This window comes from Dendroctonus ponderosae, unplaced genomic scaffold (genome assembly GCF_020466585.1).
Source record: "Dendroctonus ponderosae isolate FM_Combo_2020 unplaced genomic scaffold, Dpon_F_20191213v2 Dpon_F_20191213_11, whole genome shotgun sequence".
NCBI lineage: Eukaryota > Metazoa > Arthropoda > Insecta > Coleoptera > Curculionidae > Dendroctonus > Dendroctonus ponderosae.
Genome location: NW_026017213.1, coordinates 7,150,076 through 7,166,731, shown reverse-complemented (window position 1 = coordinate 7,166,731; position 16,656 = coordinate 7,150,076). Strand labels below are relative to the sequence as shown.

Here is a 16,656-nt window from a genome sequence, read left to right as displayed (position 1 = left end):
GAAAAAAATCGATTCACCCTCCCATAAAAAGTTATCACTTCAAAAATGGTTTTTGTCCTCCGTTTTCCACCCTCCGGCTCACTGCAACTGAGCGAAACGCACGCCAAAATAATAAATTTGTTCCAGGGGCCGCCGCCCTCAAGAAAAATTAATTGACTAGATGAAGCGACATGTTGCAAACGGGTGGCGCATTAATCGACAACAATTGAAAATAGTGAAAATTGCGAGAAAAATGTGCTTCAGCTGTTTCTTCAGTTGCACTCTACTACGGCGCGCTGGGCCACCTGGGACGAATTTTGCAATAATTGCCATTAAACAATGGCGACGACAAATATGGCTACATTTTCGCAGTGAACACGTACAAGTGTGCTTGTTGTTCAATTAGACTGTGGTCGGTACTGTGTAAGAAATCCCTTCTAGGACAGCAGTAGAATTGCCTGCCTACAGTAGCGTGGCCAGCAGGCTTTCAATCGGTTTTCTGGGGAGAAACGCGCAATAATTCACCCTTTTCTAATTAAATTTGTTGATGCTATGCGGGCGCACGGGCCATCTCCACCGAGATGGTTCCGATAAAGGCGATAACCATCGGCGTCATCGTCCAAAGTGTCATCTGGGTGCCGGGTGGCTCGGGTTGATGTGGTGCACATGTTAGTGCCCACCCTCCGGAACATCCCCCTATTTCACCTCGTCATCCTCGCCTAATTAAACTGAACTTATACTGCAATTTCCCAACCATGTACCCAAAATCGCGGCCTTCCACAGAACTTAGTGCTGCAGTAAAACGAAATTATAGGAGCTTAAATTAGTGAACCTGTTAAAAACTATAAGATTTCTAATACGAAAATCAGTGTTTTGGTCTCGAAACAATGCAAGGCAAGACAGGTAAGGGCGAGTATTGACGATATGGCGAATGCGCACAATCAAGGCGCGATATCAATCAAGGCTTGCCATTGGAGCTAGTCAAGAGCAATTAAAGTGCAAAGACAAGTTATTGATGGGAATCATTAAGTCGTATCGAATGACAATCGTAAATAGGCCCTCCATCAGATACCATCAGCGATTGCAGGCTAATCCCAAACAGGAAATATTACCAGTTAGCAGTAAACGGTAGCAAGAACAAATTAGATCAATTAGATTGCAGTTAAGCTGCCATGGATTAGTATCAGATAAATGGCGAACAATTTTCTAACTCTCTTTCGTTTTTTTGTGCTTGGCACAGTCAGTCTAATGTGGACAGTTGATGAAAATCAACTGAAACTTTTCAGTTTAAGATCCTTCTCTATCCACTCGTATTGCAGTACAGAAAAAACACCAACACTATGAAAGAGAAAGACTCAAATAAAATTTTAGTTACATGGAGAACAGGTTTTTTCATGCATCTGTTTGTATCTGGACAATATGGCGGAGCAGCGTAAACCCCAAATTTCACAGTTGCCTTAAAACTGGAAACGCATGGCGAAGGTACGACCACGTTAGTGACTATGAAATGCTAAAAGTCAATAAGAAGAATTTGCATAAAGATTACTTTGATAAACTACTAACTACTCAATGTTGGCCAGGTATTTTATCAATTGATGAGCGCAATAAATCCCGTAGATCTAATGGCGACCGTTTTTGCAATCTTGCTTTTTTCAAAAGTCGGAAAGTAAAATCAACATGGCAAAATAATTGAAATACCTAGACTTTCAATCAATACAATACAAATACAAATATAAACAGTTTTTAAAACCTTGTCGTGCGTGACGTCACATCCAAACTGCCCATCTTAGATGGCATTTGGCGACAGCGCTGCCAGTTTGCGCGATTAATCGCCAATCCTCTCTACTTGTCAAGCTTCTGTAGTCCAATGTACTCCAATTTTCTTTGCAGATAAACGAACAACTTTCCCTTGGACCTAATTCCTAGAACGAGGGAAAAAGTAGGTGATTTATATATATACTTGATATTTGCCGACAACACAATACAAAACTGGCAACTCTGTTTGGCGACGCTGCTCACTGTCTTTCATGTCAACGTCGTGTGTCATTTTTTGGCAGTGGCTTCGCCAGATCAGAAAACGCTGTTGTTTACGTGTGTTTTTCCTCAACCTAGATCAACGATAAAGAATGGATTTATCGAGCATTCTACCAAATCCAGTGCAACCCGTTTGGGACCGGGACGATGAGCGCAAGAAGAGAGCCGCCCTGAAACCATCGACGGCTCTCGTGTCCGCCCAAGCAATTGCACCCCCTTATGGACAGCGCAGAGGCTGGGTGCCCCGTAATACTACCGATTATGGGGATGGAGGCGCGTTTCCGGAAATCCATGTCGCCCAGTATCCGCTGGAAATGGGGCGCAAAAAGGACGCCACATCAAATGCCCTGGCCGTTCAATTGGACGCTGATGGGAGGGTAAAATACGATGTGCTTGCCAGACAGGGACATGGCAAGGATAAAATCGTCTATTCCAAGCTGTCGGATCTCCTGCCAGTGGAAATGGTTTCTGAGAATGATCCGTCCCTGGAAAAGCCTGGCCAGGAGGAAATTGACGATGTGACGGAGCGCACCAGGCAGGAGCTCATGAAAATCACCAACTCCAAGATAGCTGCAGCTATGCCGGTGCGTGCAGCAGATAAGCTGGCTCCTGCCCAGTTTATCCGCTATACGCCTTCGCAGCAAGGAGCTGCATTTAACTCAGGAGCCAAGCAGCGAGTAATTAGGCTGGTCGAGGCCCAAGTGGACCCCATGGAGCCTCCTAAATTCAAAATCAATAAGAAAATACCCAGGGGACCCCCATCGCCGCCCGCCCCTGTGCTGCACAGCCCTACCAGGCGAGTAACAGTGAAAGAGCAGAAAGAATGGAAGATTCCACCGTGTATCTCCAATTGGAAGAACGCTAAAGGTTACACGGTTCCTCTTGATAAGCGACTAGCGGCAGATGGCAGAGGTTTGCAGCAAATTCACATTAACGAGAACTTTGCCAAACTGGCTGAAGCCCTTTACATTGCTGACAGAAAAGCGAGAGAAGCTGTGGAAACTAGGGCGCAGTTAGAGAAGAAACTCGCTCAGAAGGAAAAGGAAGCGAAAGAAGAGCATTTGCGCCAGCTTGCTCAGAAGGCGCGTGATGAGAGGGCAGGCATCAAAACCTCGGGATCCACTCATGTGCGCACTGCCGACGACGAAGAGCAAGAACGAGACGCTCTTCGACAGGACAGACACAAAGAGAGAGCTAGAGACAGGAACCTGGCGCGGGCCGCGCCCGATAAAAGAAGCAAACTACAAAAGGAACGGGAAAGGGACATTTCTGAGCAAATCGCCCTTGGCATGCCAGCCAGGGGCCCGTCAGCAACTGAAGCCCAGTTCGATCAGCGACTCTTCGGACAGGCCAAGGGGCTGGGACAAGGCTTCCACGATGACGAAGCCTACAATGTGTACGACAAGCCGTGGAGGGAAGGTGGATCAATGGCCAATCACATTTACCGGCCCAACAAGAACATGGATAAGGACATCTACGGAGGCGAGGAATTGGACAAGGCAATCAGAACCAATCGCTTTGTGCCAGACAAGGAGTTTGGAGGCACCGATCGGTCGGCAGCCGGTCGCAGTGGGCCTGTACAGTTCGAGAAAGAAGAGGATCCTTTCGGTTTGGATCAGTTCTTGTCCCAGGCCAAAAAGGGGAGCAAGCGCAAGGAGCCCGAGAAGAGAGACGACCGTGATAAGAAGAAGCGAAGGGACTAGGACTTGTACAGTGTTTTCGTGTTGGAGTGAATGCACCGATCGATATTGGATGTATTTTTACGATTGATCCAAAAACATAATTGTCCACTGACAAGTTATTCATTATTCAGTTAATATTGTTCGGGCAGTTTTTTCTATAGTTGTATTTGTAAATAATAATTTGGCTGTTTGGGTTGCTTTTCCCGAATGAAGCCTAATTTTGTCAACTTGAAAATATCTGCGAAAAACGCCAGTGTGTGCAAAATGTACGCGGAACCAATAAGAGTAAAAACATGTAAAAAAACTTTAATAATACAATTTTATTTACAAAACCTACTCCTGCATAGCCGAGTCACCCTTAAAGTTAGCAAAACCGCCCATTATACAAAAACATACAAATCTAGCACAGTCTTTGAACAGATTACAGCATGTAAAGCTAATAACATTATGCATTCTGTTTTAAATGCGTGTTTATCAGCAAGTATATATTAATGTTTCTGGCCTAAATACCTAAAGAAACTAATCACATTGTTAACATGCACCAATTTTTGATTAAAAACAGGGAAATTCTTAAATATTTACACCGCACCCGGTTTTTCTGTAGAACACGAATCGGCGCTTTCATCTGGCAATTTCTCCTTCCTAATTAGGTTTTCGTCATTTTCAAATATTTCGATATCCCCAAAACTCACGCGTTTGGAATGTGTCTTTACTGGCCCGTTAGCGTCTTTTATGTTGCTGATTCGTGGTATCGGAACGGTCTCAGGCACTGCCTTATTGTTCTTACTGATAACAATATAGTTCAATGGAATCATTCCAGACTTTCCATTGTGCACGCCATACGCCCATCCAGAGTTCTTCAAATTCATTTCCTCTTGAATATGAGTGGGTGCCAAAAGAATGTTGTCGTTCGTGTGAATGGTGAGCTCATTAGGAGACGTGGCCACAAAGTCAAAGCAAGCCTTAGCTTTAATTCCTGGCGATTTCCAATTAGCTGGGTCAAGCTTGTCTTCGTATTTCGGCAAAAATCTGCTGATCAAATATGGGGCCGAAACAATAACACCCAGAAAAGCTAAAGTAGGCCAACTTGAACCTGAAGGTGGAGGGCTTGCAGCTGCACTACCTGCCCCATACCCAGCCTCTTTCCACGCCAGAGACGAGGCACTTTTGGGCGCCTTCAGGCCCAACATTAGCCTCAATTTCCTGTACATCCATGTAATGAACCTGAAGACATTTACTGAGTACCAAATGTGGCCGAACATTGATCTTAGTCTTCCAAAGTTCTCAGCCACTCCTAGAATTGCACGAAATGAACTGGTCATCGCAAAAAATGTATTGTCCAACATCATGGCCAGGCTGTTAAAGGCGCGCACTACATTTTCCACACTGGCAAAAGTCTGTCGTGAGTTTTCTTCAGCGTATTGAATAAAGCGTCTTTCATGGTCATCTCCGGAATAATCTGGATTCTGGTACATGCTGTTGTAGTTGCTATATCCAGCTCCATAGCTTGACCCATAAAGAGCCCCTCTATATGGAGAAGCGCCATAGCCGCCAAATGAACCATAGGGCGAGTTATACGACGACAATCCATACGGCAATGAGTAACTGTTGCTTCCGGGGGGCAAAGGCCGCGGTGGTAGCACTGGAGCTCGGCCAGATATAAATGGAGCCCCCATATTTTGATTCCTTAAAAACTGAGCGGTGTTCTGCAAGGCCGAGGCTGGTTCCCACGGAGTGGACATTTTGTTCATCAATTACCTACGGTTCTTTATTTTAAAATTGCCAGACAGTGTGGAAAAACTCAACGGGGAAGAGTTTTGCACATCCTTGAAAGCTAATCTTTCACCAAACGCATTTTTCGAGTGAACTTTGACAGGATGATGTTGGCCACTTGTTTATCGCGTTATAAATTAATTGAGCCCACTTTTTAAGTACTTTAAGTTGATTTTTAATGATTATATTTTGTTTACGCGAATTTTTGACGTCAGGGATGTAAGTCAGACGCTCATCAGTCAGTTGCATATGTCAAGCAAGCCACAGGCAACCCGCCTTACAGACACTTTATATTCTAATATATGTGATACTAACCAAGTTCATGGTGCTGTTTGCGATTTTTTGTGTGCCGCTAGTCATTTTATATAATTCCCCTTTCAAAACACCGCAAAAAATGCATTATACAGCCACTACTTTGAAGTAAAATTCCAGCTATTGGCATTACTGCTTAAACGACTTGATTGTCAAAATATTGTCATTGTCAGTGTGTTCCGATAATTTTCATCATATTTCCAAAACACTTCCCAGAAAGAATGGCTGGAAAAAAGGCCAAACCAAAACAAACTGTGCAGAAAGCCAGTTTTGGCAAATTGCAACCTGACTGCGTTTTGTGCCCGATTTGCCGGACGATATTCGATCATCCAGTGACGCTGCCATGCGACCATGCCTTCTGCAGGCCCTGTTTCGAAGGATCCATGGAAAATGCGAACTTAATGTGCCCCCTGTGCCGATTGCGTGTTGGCTCTTGGTACAGGCGAACGAAAAAAGATGGCAAATTGGTCAATGAGGAACTGTGGAAGGCTGTGCAACAACAGTATCCATTGGAAGTGAAAAACAAGCTTCAGGGCTTGGATAACGACATTGAGGAAGGTGGGTGCAATTTTGGCCATCGAGTGTTAACTGGATTATTTGCATGCACATATGTGTAGAGTTTTACATGACTCTTCACTCCCAGGCTTCGCTGCTTTGCCTGCAGTGGCTTCTTGAAATGTTATTATCATCGATTGATTACCCTCTGGATTTTGGAGTTGAATCTATTTTTGTGCAGGTAAACCGGTTATCAGGGTATGCAATCCAGGCGAAATTCGGCAAGAATATGAAAAGGAGCGAAGGAAATATTTGGAGGAACAACAAAAATCCAGAGAAGTTGAAGAAAACGCCAGCGCTGTCCTTATTAAGAAGTTGACACTAGAAACAGGGTACAAGGAGACCGTTGAGGAGGAGAGATTAAGGTAATCGACTGAAAAGAAATGCTGCCATGAGAATGAGTCACTCAACCAATTGTTTCGTTGTAGATGGAATGCCGTGTTAGCCAAAAAACTTTCGGGAAAACTGCTCATGCCGTCAACCTCAAAACAAACCCCTCAGAAGCCGAAAGTATCAATGAAATTCGGTCCCATGGACAGGCTGGTTCAGACCGGCGATTGGATATCAACGCATGGCTTCTCGCAACAAACCAAAATTCCGCCCAAGAAGAAACAGCCGCAAATCAGCCCACAGTTTCCCAAAGCCTGTTTCAGCAAAGAATATAAGTGCCATGTGATTCCAGTGCCGAAAACCCAATTGAGGTGCAGCCGCGAGAAGAGTTGTCTGGATTTCGGGTTCAAACCGACCGGTGGGACGGAGAAGTGCCTCAAGTTGGTGGCAGGCCAGCGAAAATTGTGTGTCAGCGGCTGTAAGAGCAGCACTAGCGCGGAAAATAGCGACGTTATCGACCAGGAGTGTCGGTTTTACTTCAAACCGATTGATTCGCAGAGGCGGTTCCATGTTCCTGGTACGATACCTCGAAAGGTGGTTGCAGTGAAAGGCGTTCGCGATGATACTGTTTCTGTTGGGTAAGTAATGGATTAGTTTAATTCACAAAATGGTTTGCAGCGTTATTTAAATGCTGCTCATTCTGTTTTATTCATCCTTGTAAATATTTGTCTTCTGTTCCAGGCCTCCTTCAGGTAAAGTGCACTGCTTGGGAGAAGTGAGTTCCGCTTTCAGCAAGGTGTCAGCCAAGGGCGAAACGGTGGCGGAAATCGAGAAGAATTCGAGTCCGGACCCCGTTGAGCTGCAAAGTGAACCCCGTAAAAGAACGACTCTACTGAATCGGCAGAGCCCTATGAAAAAAATGCGGGTGCAGTCCGAGTCGGAACAGGAGAGAATGGAAAGTCCACCCTTCTACGGGTTTGATAATAGTGATAAGACGTTGCGAGAGTCTCCGTTTTCGGGCTTCGATGCAAACAACGTGCGGGATTCTGAAAACAAAACGCAAACGCTTGCCGATTTCATATCGAAATTGCGGCGCTGCGAGTCGACAGAGCGGCTTGAGATTGCGAGTGGATCTAGTGGACGGGCGTCGTCTTCATCCAAAGAGAACAATTTTCAAGCCAATATCCCCAAAACGGAAACAGCCGCTACTAAACCTTGCAGAAGCACAACTAGTCCAAGTGCCAGTGAGGATCGGAGACGTGTACAGGAAGAAGCAGACTATCAGCTGGCGAAGAAACTGCAGGCGGAGTTCGACCTGATTGAAGCGCCCGTGAGGACTAGGGGAAGCAGAAGAAGACAGATTACTCTAGATGAAATGCTGGTGGTCTAGCGGCGCGTGTTTTAGATTTAAGTTAATTTAGAATTACAGTACCTGGTGGGCGAAGCAGATGAAACGCAGTGAATCTTTAACTAAACGTGATAGTGATGGGTCAAAAACACATCACAAAGTGATATGTCTTGTGAATAGTGATTGGTGCATTGCAATCATTTTTTGCCAATATTGAATAGGGAAAGTTGTGATAGTTAATGTTCCAAACTGTATATTGTACATACCTAAACATTGTACATTAACTATTTCGAAAGTTCTTAGTTACAATGGTATTATTTTTTGTACGCTTTTATTCGTCATTTAAATGTGTTTAATCGGCGTTGAAAGATCGGTTTTATTTATCTGATTTTACCTTTTTTACGTGCTCAGCAGTAGAGGAATAATGGGGTAAAAATGTTGAAATGCTATTAAAGAGAGTAGGAGATTTAAAACTTTTTCACGCCACTGCAGATTCCGATTTTTTCTATTTAATGTTGTCTGGCACATTTTTTCGTTTTGTCGATTTTGCTGTATTTATACTTAGTAAAAAAATACAATAGGTTTATAGGTACGTGTAGTTTGAGGTTGCTCCCGCTTTCTTCTACCAAAGCATTTCAGGTCTGTCTCCAGACTGATTACACGGAGATTTAGCGCAAAGTTTCCTATGCGAGCTGCATTGGGTTTATTTGAGCTTTTTCGTTTTTTGTAATACATGAGTCAAATGCTAATTAATTGCTATTTAATGAATTGATTTAGCAAGCTAAAGCTTAAAAGCAAGGAAAAAGGCAAATCTGCCGCCGTGATCGCAAGTGCGGATTTTTTAGAAATCTGACATTGCGCTCAATTATTTGTTTACATGTAAAATCTTTATGTGACGAGGCTTTTGAAATTAATTACTCACATTAGCGCTAATTACCGTCCCTAATCGGAGCTCCAATCAACGTTCAGCTGCCGCTTGATCAAGAGCCTTTTTTGTGTAAGTAGATTCTTCCCCGTTTATGCTTAATCGCAACCTGTTCGCTGTTGCAATTGTGCACTGCGTAGTTTTTCAAGTGCAATATGTTCGATTTAGTTAACAAGCTCGGAGCTTCCCAAGAAAACTCACGACCCATTGGAATTTTGCGTTGTCATGATCATAGAATAAGGCTTATTGGTCATGATGCGACAACTCGTATAACTCAAAAACTTTTATGCACATGAACCACAAATCATGTGCAAGGGGGCGACAGGGGCGGATCCAGCTTTAAATTCAGAAGCACGCATTTGTTAAGGCCAACCAAGTTAATAAACAACGAAACCCCTCGGAACAAAACAACATTTTTATGGCCACTCAAACCCTAGTGTTTAAACACACGATTGCACCAATCAATGTTGAAACAACGAAGAGATCTGCGTTAATCGCAGTCACTTGCTACTTGTTTTCGAATGGCTTGTTTTACTGCATGGTAATCGGTTGTTTACTCATTAAATGCTAATAAGAAGCGTGTTTATTGTAATCGTTCGGTCTTTAAACACACAAATGCCCATAAAATATCTTTAATCACTTCCACTGCTGGGGTTTTTCCCACTGGTCGAAACTGGTTGATGATTAGTGCTACTTATCGCAAGACTGCCCGTCTATATAAAAAGACCGACGCCCGAACAGGCTCGACATCATTTCGCATCAAGTGCTTTGCATATCTTCTAAGGAGTTTTTTTCCAGTCATGTTGGTGAAACTATTTGTTCTGATTGCCCTGGTTGCAGTAGTCATGTCCGCTCCGTTGCTCCTCGAGCCTGTGGACATCCAGAAGGAATGGACCAATTGGAAGGTAATCACCTAATCACTAATCGGTAGTATTTCTGTTAACTGATGGATGCTTTCCAACAAGTTATCTTGCTTCTTTTCGCCCACAAACACTTCAAGCTTGAATATTTCTTAGACCACACACAACAAGAGCTATCCAACTCCCGAGGAAGAAGCAGCGCGATTCAAGACGTTCGAGGAAAACGTTCGCAAAATCACCGAACACAACAAGAAATATGAGGCCGGCGAAGTCACCTGGACCCAAGGTCTGAACCACTTCGCTGACCAAACGCAAGAGGAATTCGCCAGGCACAATTTGGGCCTGCGAAAACCTGAAGCTCCTGGACTTGTTGGATCCCATTAAAGAGCGGTTGAATTTGCATTCTTTTTTAGATTTTATAAATATGTTGAAACCCTGCACAGTAAAGTTTTTTAGGTAGAAGTTTTCAGTGTTTTTGTGGGCAAATAACGAAAGTAGACCGGGATGAAGAGTTTATTGAGACGACAGGTATTTGCAGCCGAAATACATTGATTGCTCAATGAAATAATAGTGTACAATTAAAATAAATATGCTGGAGGGGTGACTTTACGTGTTCTAGTCCTGAAACAACAAAAACCTTCAAGTAGTGGAAGTCCCCTTCGCCGGTAAGGGGGTTTACCAGGTGGGTTTACGAGGTAGGGGGCTCGAGGTCAGCAGGGATTTCAGGACTCGTTTTAAGGGGGCCATCGCCAGGACTAAGGGATTCCTCAATACTTACGCTCGCTGTGTTCTTGACTTCCTCCACTTTGGGCTGATCTGAAATTAACGAAGATGCGGTGGTTTTAACCGAGTCCCAGGCTTCTGAAAGGCTCGATGGCACTTTAGGGAGCGTTGGGAGCTCTAAAGGGGGCTCGTCTTTCTTCACTGTAACGCGCCGACAAATGTTTTGCCATTGAAATGGTTTGCGTGCACTTACCTCCGTAGGCGAAGTTGTAGGCGATTGTTAGGTATTTTTTGCTTTCTACTACCCCCAATTGGGAGTATTTGGCGGCTTCTTTCGGGTAGCAGACCGCGGCCATACCTGGGGCAAATAACAAAAGCACACGGATAAAGAACTTAAAACCAAGAAAAATCCACCTAAAGCGCCAGTCGTAGCATAAATGGTCTTCTTGAAAAATCCCCCACGCAGACCGAAAACCAGGCCTGCTAGGGCTCCAATTCCAATAGCCCCCGCTTTAGGAAGCGCGTTGTCCTCTTGGCGCAAATAATCCACCAACCCTAGCAAAAACATGCTGATTAATATGGGAAAAGTGGGCGAACACGGCGCTTACACTCAATATTCTGCTTGCTTTCGCTCAAGCTTTGTTTGGCCACCTTTTCGTAGGCGTAAAACTCATCGGAGTACCGGCCGAGCGTTTGGCGGACGGTCTTCACTGAGTTCTCAATAAAGTTGGGGGTGCTCTCCTGGCTGCTTTCCCCTACATTTCCCCCGAGTTTGGGAGGCTCTGGTGTGTAAATCGGCAATTCGCTTGGTCTGGGAAAAAATAAAACATCGTCTCAATAATTTAAGAACGTTAGTTTACAAGAAGCTCAAGATTTCCCCAAAAATGGGCAACTTTCGGATGTCGGAGGGGCGCGTCGCAAACGAACTACTTGGGGAAAATCGCATTATTTCTACCCAAGCTCTAAGACAAGGCTGAAGGCTAATTAAATGAGTATTTTATGGCGACCTTTACCTGCATACTGGAGCAGGAATTTGGGGCTCTGAAGTTGTAGACTTGGCTAATTTAGCTTCTGCAACGAGAGCAGCCGCTGGGAGCAAGCATCTTCGTATAACCTAGAATTTTACAATTCCTTAAAAAAATCAACTGCACGTGACTTGTTCCAGTTTATAGCGTAGAATTGTGCCATTTGCTATGCGAAAACGCTTTTTCACACTTACCAAGCTGCCAAGCATGTTTTTTCTTAAAATTTTTGTTAATGAAGAATTACATAAAGGTGTTTTGACAAGGCGGGACAGGACAGGGGCGTCCAACTATTTGCTAGGGGATGAAATTGAAGCTTATTAGGGAAGATTTGAAGGATCAGATGAAATTTTACTAAACTTGGATGATAATTGAATACTAAAAATGTGGGCACTCGTTTTTAGATCAGGAATCAATTTTTCTGTGGTAAATCAGCGGCGGCTCGTCTTTGATGCCTGGGTTGTAGGCAACACACAGTACAGAATGCTGCCATTTTGCCGCAAAGACTGCCATGGGACAATGGCCCTTAAGTCATCTGGGTTTAAGGGCTATAGTTGCGCCTTCAACTAACCGGCTATAATTTTGAGTTTATTTTTTCGGAATTTTTCGGAGCGAGCGAGAAGCTCACTTTGTCTTGCACCAAAATGCGTCCTGTATGGGGATTTTAAATGAATTTCAATTAATGTAGATGCATGAAGAATTTGCTTTATTGCATCTTTTGCCAAAAAAGTTACTTTTTATGAATTAAGTCCACCTTACACCTGTTTTTGTTGCCAACTTTTTACTCAATCTAACCCAAAAAACCGATGTTGATCTGGATCGGCGCTGGAAGAAATGCAGCAAAACCTGCACTTTAAACCTCCATATAAATAAAACAAACAAAGTGACTCAATAACTTTATGTAATATATATTAAGCTCAATAATAATCATCTTTGAAAAAAATACGTAAAGCCTTTCAATTGGCAAAATATTTCAGGAAAGATTTTGCAATTAAAAAAAATAGTTAAAACGATTGTATGTAAATATATATATATGTATGTATGTATAGTAACTTTACCTAATTGGGCGACACCTTTTAAAATTAATTAAAAGTAATAATTAGTAGATACAAATAAACTATAATTAAACAATTAATATTTTCAATAATGAGGTGACGAGAACGTATAACGAGAAAAACGCATGTGGTCTTTGGAGATCTGGACTCATCTAGTTGATCGTAAATATTCGATAAATGTTTTAATTTCCAGTGCCATGTGGAACTCGGAAAATGTAAAAACCTTATTTGCATCGAAATATTTCATAAAAAGGAAATATTTGTAATCAGTCGTATCGTTTCCGTTACACATTGACACACCTGTATCTAAATAAATAACTTCGAACAATTCATACAGCTACAATATATAAAACTGAAAACTAACATGAACAAGTACAGAACAATTAAGGTTGGTTGCGTACGACAACCAGACACTTAAACGCATGTTATTATCATAGTATTTTCTTTGCGAATTTTCGTTTGATTTGAGGAAACAACAATGTTAAAAACGTCGTCGGAGATCAGTTGGGTGGTCGATTATGTTGCGGGCTGCTGCTGGGTCTACATGGCCACTTTGACCAGAATGATCAAGTTGAGAATTATGCAGAATACAGCAAACAGCAGCACATACATGCTTTTCGAGTACGAGGAAACGTCGAAAAATTCTTTGTATTCTTCGCGGGCGACGCGCGATTTGTGCTTGGAACCTGAAAATCGAACGCAATTCACCTTTACAATCCCCAACATTCTAGACACGAAAATACTACATTGGAACCTGATGCAAATCCAAAAATTGTTACTTGATCCACTCGATTCTCCTATAGAATTTAAAAATAGAAACATTCAGCTCCTACTTAGCTTTCAACCAGCTTTTAAAACGTGACTTTTGTGCATCAGTGTGTGTGCTGAGTTTACATCAAAACACTGGCGAAATTGTAAGTTTTATTGCACGCGTTTTATTCGTTGAAAATCACGAAATATCAGGATCTGTGATTATAGCAAATCAAGTGTGATGAACATTGAAAAACAAGACGATTTTTTAAAGTTAAGAACAGAAAACAGTAAAGAAATAACAAACTAACAGCAGATTTAAGCCAAAAAATCACTTAACCACCTTTTCTGGGAACGAAATCATGAGCAAAAATCTAATCAATTGCAAAGTTAATTAATCGTTTAGAAATCAATAAAAAATGCGAGACAAACAATGCAAAACCGGTAGAAATAGAGGTAAAAATGGAATAATAAAAAACCTACTTGATAAGTGAATGTTGAGTTGAATTTCGCTGTTGGCAGTCACTTCGCAAAGGTCACAATGGAACGATTTGCCTCTTCTTTCCGCTCTGGACTTGTGCTTCCGCCCTTCCAAGTGCCGTTGGAGGATTTTCGTGCTGGTCACTCGAATATTGCAAATTTCGCAGAACAACTAGAGCAAATGTACTGGTTTCAGTGCCAGTTAAACGAGTTTGTTCAGTTGATTCCTAAGTTTTAATGACAAATTGCTAAAATGTTGCTTAGGGAGGAAAAGGAGGCTCAAAAGTTGATCATCCATTTGGACTTATTGTAGATCAGAGCCTTTTGTCAGGTATTTCCGGAGATGTTCACACATTTGTTCTCTATTCAACTCTAAGCGTAAAAAAGGAAGAAACGGCTTCATGGAGGATATACAGTAGTATAGTATAGATATCGGGTTGCTAGTAGTTTTGTTTTTGTTGCCCTTTCCGGGACGATTTCATGGGAACTTTGGGAACGAAAAGGTCTGAATATAACAATGCGTTTTTGTGCCTAAAATTTTACAGTACCGTGCCCAAGAAGCAACTAAGAATAAAGCCGCGATTTGAAATTAAAAAGTGAATTCTAGGCAGGTAATGGTATGTTCAAGTAGCGCCTGGCGATACGGAAATGCGAATTCTTGCGAACTCTTGAACCATGTAGCAGGTCGATTGAGAAAAAAACTGTTGAAGGCATAGCAAACTCTTCAAAAACTCATAGAAAGTGCAAAAAATCTGCAGTGAAAGCGGCAAGAACTCAAGCAACAGCTTCGACAGCCACGTGGATAAAATTGCGACTAAATATAAGGAAAATTGAAAATTCCAAGACAAAAACGACCTCAACTTACGGCTCCATCGCTCGTGTTGCTCACAGTGCTCATTTGACTGCTCAACGGGTTGAAATGGGTTCCGGAGAACGCGCCCGGCGATCCCAAGGAGACCTTCCTGCTCAGATCATCGTGAAAATCTTCATCAATCCGTCTGTTGATGTCCGGATCGTCATCCAGGATCTCAGCCACGTCTTGGACACCACTGTGGAGATTCCCGGACATGGTTTTGCAGAGATCGGTACGCAGTATGAACGCAATTTTAACGCCGTTTAGTGTTCCAGATCTCAAATAACATTAAATATCGACTGCGGACTACAATTTACTGACTCGAATTGGCAAAGAATCGGCCAAAAAAGTGGAATTTCTGAGCAAAAAACCTCGGCGATTTATGCGCAGGTTGTTCAGAAGACGGGCCTCGTGAAGGTTCATGAGGATCGGTTTTAAAGCAACTGAACATGCGGATTTTGTTGATAGTATTTAGTAAATTTGTCAATTCTGTGCCTTTTTAGCGGGCGAAATGGGAATACAACATGACTCCCTGTGGAGCCTTTTACGAGTTTTAGAGGATTTTTATGTATTTTTATGACGATTCAAAAGCAGCTCATTTTATTAATTGGATTAATCGGCTAGCATGAAATGCGTCAAACGCCGCATGCAAATACCATAAATTCCATATTTAGCACACAACAAAGTCGTTGTGTTACGGTTCACGCATACGAATTTTCAAGGAAAGGCGTCATCCAACTATGTATCGTATCGGAAAACCTCAATCTTCGCGGCATATGGAGATTATTAAGCCACGCTACTCACTTCTTCATGAGGTGGACGAAGAAGTTAAGAAAATTTGGATTTGCATTAGGGGGGAGGAGGAAGAATTGTCTCTGTAAATGCGACTCTGCTTAGTCAAGTAATCAAAAATATTTGCATTTTTCTGTTTTTTGAGACTTCACCAAAACATTAGGATGATTTTTCCCTTATCTGCTTCAAAAGCTGCAGTATTTCCAACAAGGCCCGAAACCTAAGCTTGGATTGCAAACCATGTTGCTATAAACTGGCCACCTCGTTCGCCTGATTTCGCGCCCCTAGATTTTTCGGGGTGGGGTTTCATTAAAGCTTAAAAAAAAATTAATTCAAATGCAAATGCAAAGCTGATGCATACTTTTGTTCGAAATTTACCCACAGGCTGCAAAAGTCTTCACTGAGAAAAAATTAATTACCTTTTGAAGTCGACGCTGCGCACGCCAAGAGAAATCGTTCTATTGGCATAAGAAAAATCGCAAAAAATATTCCGAGTGCGTCCCTGAATTGCATTTTTTTGCACCTACAGAGTGGACAGTTCCCTATCTAATAAACCACCGGGAAAGTCGCTATCTGGAGCGGTTGTGCAGAAATGAATTTTTGAAGTTGACCTTGCAAAATTCCAAAGGAGGTGTTTAACAAATTGCCGAAAATCCCGTAAGGACGCCACTGGACTACAACTTCTAGCTCATCTAAAGACGGAAATTTCCCATTTATCCAAACCAGTTGCAAGTTCCTATCTGTAAATGAATTTTTGAACGTGATGCTGCAACTTGCTCAGGGGCTCGATGTTCCAGAGGATCCTTCTTTCACCACTTCGTTTTCCAAAAGTTTTTCCGAACCTGGCCGGCGGAAAACCCACTAATTGACCAGAGAGACTCCTAATTTTCAGTACTATTAGTTGCAGCTGGGTGAGAGCACAACATGGAACCACTTCAAGTGTTGGTACCCTTAATAAGCAGAAGACATGTCGGAATGCGCCGCTGTTTATTTGAACAACCCGATGCAATTAGTAAATTTTTTATTGAAGTGTCCATTACCTGCATCTGACTAAGAGCATTTAGGTGCAATAAAAATTTAACAGTTTTCTCATCGCATAGTTGCGGTTGGTGCTTGCAAGTCGCCCCAAGCTGATTGATTGATGGTTTTTCGCATTCGGGCGCCTTTAATTAATTAACCGCAA

The 16,656-nt window shown here is 42.5% G+C and overlaps 6 protein-coding genes across 10 annotated transcripts; 3 read left to right on the top strand and 3 right to left on the bottom strand.

Annotated features, from left to right (window-relative positions):
• The first annotated feature begins 2,002 nt into the window (after window positions 1–2,002).
• On the top strand, window positions 2,003–4,005 carry LOC109539153 (puff-specific protein Bx42). The gene has a single exon (XM_019906760.2). It carries the CDS (start codon window positions 2,106–2,108, stop codon window positions 3,714–3,716), a length of 1,611 nt encoding a protein of 536 aa, XP_019762319.1. The 5' UTR covers window positions 2,003–2,105; the 3' UTR covers window positions 3,717–4,005.
• On the bottom strand, window positions 3,986–5,722 carry LOC109539154 (probable peroxisomal membrane protein PEX13). Its single transcript, XM_019906761.2, has one exon. The coding sequence runs from the start codon at window positions 5,444–5,446 to the stop codon at window positions 4,274–4,276; it is 1,173 nt and encodes a 390-aa protein (XP_019762320.2). The 5' UTR covers window positions 5,447–5,722; the 3' UTR covers window positions 3,986–4,273.
• Window positions 5,723–5,801: 79 nt separating this feature from the next.
• On the top strand, window positions 5,802–8,374 carry LOC109539152 (E3 ubiquitin-protein ligase RNF168). The gene is made up of 4 exons (XM_019906759.2): window positions 5,802–6,338; window positions 6,517–6,700; window positions 6,764–7,303; window positions 7,407–8,374. Exons 1-4 carry the CDS (start codon window positions 6,002–6,004, stop codon window positions 8,053–8,055), a joined length of 1,710 nt encoding a protein of 569 aa, XP_019762318.2. The 5' UTR covers window positions 5,802–6,001; the 3' UTR covers window positions 8,056–8,374.
• Window positions 8,375–8,864: 490 nt separating this feature from the next.
• Window positions 8,865–10,260, top strand: LOC109539157 (protein CTLA-2-beta). Of its 2 annotated transcripts, XR_007280606.1 has the most exons (3): window positions 8,865–9,010; window positions 9,737–9,843; window positions 9,955–10,260. XR_007280606.1 is itself a non-coding variant. In XM_019906767.2 (2 exons), the coding sequence occupies exons 1-2, from the start codon at window positions 9,619–9,621 to the stop codon at window positions 10,180–10,182; spliced, it is 453 nt and encodes a 150-aa protein (XP_019762326.2). In that variant the 5' UTR covers window positions 9,588–9,618; the 3' UTR covers window positions 10,183–10,260. The 2 variants fall into 2 exon arrangements, 1 of the variants encoding a protein (XP_019762326.2); XM_019906767.2 differs by lacking the exon at window positions 8,865–9,010 and having other exon boundaries at window positions 9,588–9,843.
• Window positions 10,261–10,297: 37 nt separating this feature from the next.
• Window positions 10,298–11,849, bottom strand: LOC109539156 (MICOS complex subunit MIC27). Of its 4 annotated transcripts, none has more exons than XM_019906762.2 (7): window positions 11,741–11,849; window positions 11,535–11,635; window positions 11,130–11,332; window positions 10,936–11,076; window positions 10,775–10,879; window positions 10,478–10,722; window positions 10,298–10,419 (listed from the first exon to the last, which is right to left on the bottom strand). In XM_019906762.2, the coding sequence occupies exons 1-6, from the start codon at window positions 11,753–11,755 to the stop codon at window positions 10,487–10,489; spliced, it is 801 nt and encodes a 266-aa protein (XP_019762321.2). In that variant the 5' UTR covers window positions 11,756–11,849; the 3' UTR covers window positions 10,298–10,419; window positions 10,478–10,486. The 4 variants fall into 4 exon arrangements, with proteins under 4 accessions (XP_019762321.2, XP_019762322.2, XP_019762324.2 ...); XM_019906763.2 differs by having other exon boundaries at window positions 10,577–10,722; XM_019906765.2 differs by having other exon boundaries at window positions 10,577–10,614.
• Window positions 11,850–12,427: 578 nt separating this feature from the next.
• Window positions 12,428–15,057, bottom strand: LOC109539159 (zinc finger protein 385D). The gene is made up of 3 exons (XM_019906769.2): window positions 14,694–15,057; window positions 13,832–14,000; window positions 12,428–13,284 (listed from the first exon to the last, which is right to left on the bottom strand). The coding sequence occupies exons 1-3, from the start codon at window positions 14,895–14,897 to the stop codon at window positions 13,139–13,141; spliced, it is 519 nt and encodes a 172-aa protein (XP_019762328.2). The 5' UTR covers window positions 14,898–15,057; the 3' UTR covers window positions 12,428–13,138.
• Window positions 15,058–16,656: the final 1,599 nt, after the last annotated feature.